We start from the raw sequence: 2,500 nt of genomic DNA, 5'->3' as shown, positions 1-2,500 counted from the left end.
GCCGCCTCTGAAGGGATGCCCCCCGGCCCCCCCACACCCTCCCACTGAACCTCAAGAAGCCCCTAGCCAGACGCAGCAGCAAGACCCTCCGACCATGAGTCCTGAGGACGCCCCCTCTACCTCCCCCCTGGCGGGCGAGGAAGGCCCCGGGCCCCTGCCGCAACAGGGCCCCAACGCCACATCCTCGTCGTCGTCGGCGTCGTCCGCGTCGCCGCCCGCGACCTTCAACTTGACGTGCATGACGTGCCACACGCATTTCACGTCGGCGGAGCAGTACACGCGGCACCACTGCGTCGCGTCGGGAGCCACGCAGGACGCCATGAACGAGTCGTCGAGTGACGTGGAAAAGTTCGACGGGAAGATCGTGTACAACCCCGACGGGTCGGCCTACATCATCGACTCGGAGATGAGCGACGACGACGGTGTGGCGGGGCTGGAGCTGCCGCAGCACGAGGGCTCCATCGTGGACTCCCCGCGGCACCCGCTCTCCACCACCGCCGCCCCCACCATCCCCACCATCGCGAACGCCATCTACGTCACCAAGAACCCCGCCTTCTATACCGCCCTTTACGGTCAAACCTTCACCTCGCTAATCCAGGAGAACAAAGTTCCTGACGTTCCCATTGTTCACAACTACAGGGTCTTTACCGTTGGTGATAAAGACAGTGAAAATGAATGTAAAGACAGTGATAACAAAAATGATAGTTCCAGTGAGAAAACAAAACTTCCATTATTAGACTACTCGCAAGTTCCAATTAAACCTATATTGATGTGTTTTGTATGTAAGTTGTCTTTTGGATATGTTAAATCTTTTATTGCCCATGCGATGGGCGACCATAGTGTAGTGCTACTGGATGAGGAAAGGGACCTTTTGGCGTCAAAGAACGCTTCGGCTATCATCCAGTGTGCGGGTCGGGAGAAGGAGCCGCGAGTGTCGTTCCTAGAGCCAGTGACGCCCCCTGGTGCTAGCAGCAGCAGCAGTAACAACTGCGGCAGCAGCAGCCAGCACGGGGACTCTCTGGCCACCCTGCTGCCCTCCGGGGCTCCCAGCGGCCCCTCCCCCAGCCCGCAGCCCGCCAAGGCCGCGCACAACAACGACGACCACCAGGACCTCGCCGAGGACGACCACAATACGCCTGTCAAGCGCGAGATGACCGACTTCTATGACTTAGTCCGTCAGCAGCAGCAACACCAGCAGCAACAGCAGCAGCAGCAACACCAACACCAGCAGCAGCAACAGCAGCGCGCAGACCCCTTCGCTGCCCCCCAACACCCGGCTGCCGTCCGGACGCCCGACCTGAGCCGCAAGTCGCCGATCTCCGCCCTCGGCGCCAACGGCCGCGCGTCCGTGTCGCCCGTGACGTCGATGTCGCCCACGAGCTTCTCGCCGTTGCAGTCGCCGGTGACGCAACTCACCGGGACCGTCATCGGCGCCTGCCCCGAGCACATGAGTGGCCGCCCTCAGGGTGTCAGCTGCGACAAGTGCGACCTAATCCTCCAGCAGTCGCGGTCGCTAGGCGGCCAGATGGCGTTCATGCACTCGCGCAATTCGTGCAAGACACTCAAGTGTCCCAAGTGCAACTGGCACTACAAGTACCAGGAGACGCTGGAGATCCACATGAAGGAGAAGCACCCGGAGAACGAGTCCACCTGCATCTACTGCCTGACGAACCAGCCGCACCCGCGCCTCGCCCGCGGGGAGACCTACACCTGCGGCTACAAGCCCTACCGCTGCGAGGTCTGCAACTACTCCACGACCACCAAGGGCAACCTCTCCATCCACATGCAGAGCGACAAGCATCTCAACAACATGCAGGAGCTGCAGAACGGCGGCATGCCCAACCTGGACGGCTCGCAGGCGCTCACGTCTCAGCAGCAGAGCCCATCCGGCAGCATCTACTCGGCACCCAAGACGCCCACGCCCTCCACCACGCCCGCGCCGCAGCAGCAGCAGCAGAAGCCCAAGCCGATGTGGCGCTGCGACGTGTGCAACTACGAGACCAACGTGGCGCGCAACCTCCGCATCCACATGACGAGCGAGAAGCACACGCACAACATGATGGTGCTGCAGCAGAACGTCAAGCACATGCAGCAGCTCAGCGCCATGCAGGGCGGCGGCGGCGGCGGTGGGGGCCAGATGGACCCCATGGCCCTGCTGCAGTTCGCCGGCAACCCCGCCGCGGCCGCAGCCATGATGGCCGGCCTGGGCGTGGGCGAGAAGCCGCCCCTGCCGGAGGCCGCCCTCGCCGACATGGCCTACAACCAGGCGCTGCTCATCCAGATGATGTCCGGCGGCCAGCTACCCCCGGGAGGTCCCCTGGGCCCTGGTGGCCCCATGGGACATGGCCCTGGCGGCCCCGTGGGCCACGGCGGCCACGGGGGCCACGGAGGGCACGGGGGCGACCACCCGGGGCCGCACTTCGACCTGGGCCTCAACCCCGAGTCGCTGGAGCCGCCGCCGGAGCCCGTGCCGCCCAACCCGCGCCACGCCTTCACCTGC

General features: G+C 64.2%; 1 protein-coding gene across 7 annotated transcripts in view; it reads left to right on the top strand.

The window, feature by feature from the left end:
• Positions 1–2,500, top strand: part of zfh2 (Zn finger homeodomain 2) — a 197,902-nt gene that overhangs the window by 170,526 nt on the left and 24,876 nt on the right. For all 7 annotated transcript variants that reach the window (XM_086544143.1, XM_086544142.1, XM_043010523.2 and 4 more), the window contains exon 2: positions 1–2,500. This exon is cut by the window's left edge and continues 78 nt beyond it; it is cut by the window's right edge and continues 628 nt beyond it. In XM_086544143.1, the coding sequence (XP_086400269.1) occupies positions 1–2,500 (2,500 nt within the window).

The sequence above is a fragment of the Penaeus japonicus genome, unplaced genomic scaffold (genome assembly GCF_977035675.1).
Source record: "Penaeus japonicus unplaced genomic scaffold, GWHDUDI00000001_assembly GWHDUDI00000014, whole genome shotgun sequence".
NCBI lineage: Eukaryota > Metazoa > Arthropoda > Malacostraca > Decapoda > Penaeidae > Penaeus > Penaeus japonicus.
This window is presented reverse-complemented; position numbering and strand designations above follow the sequence as displayed.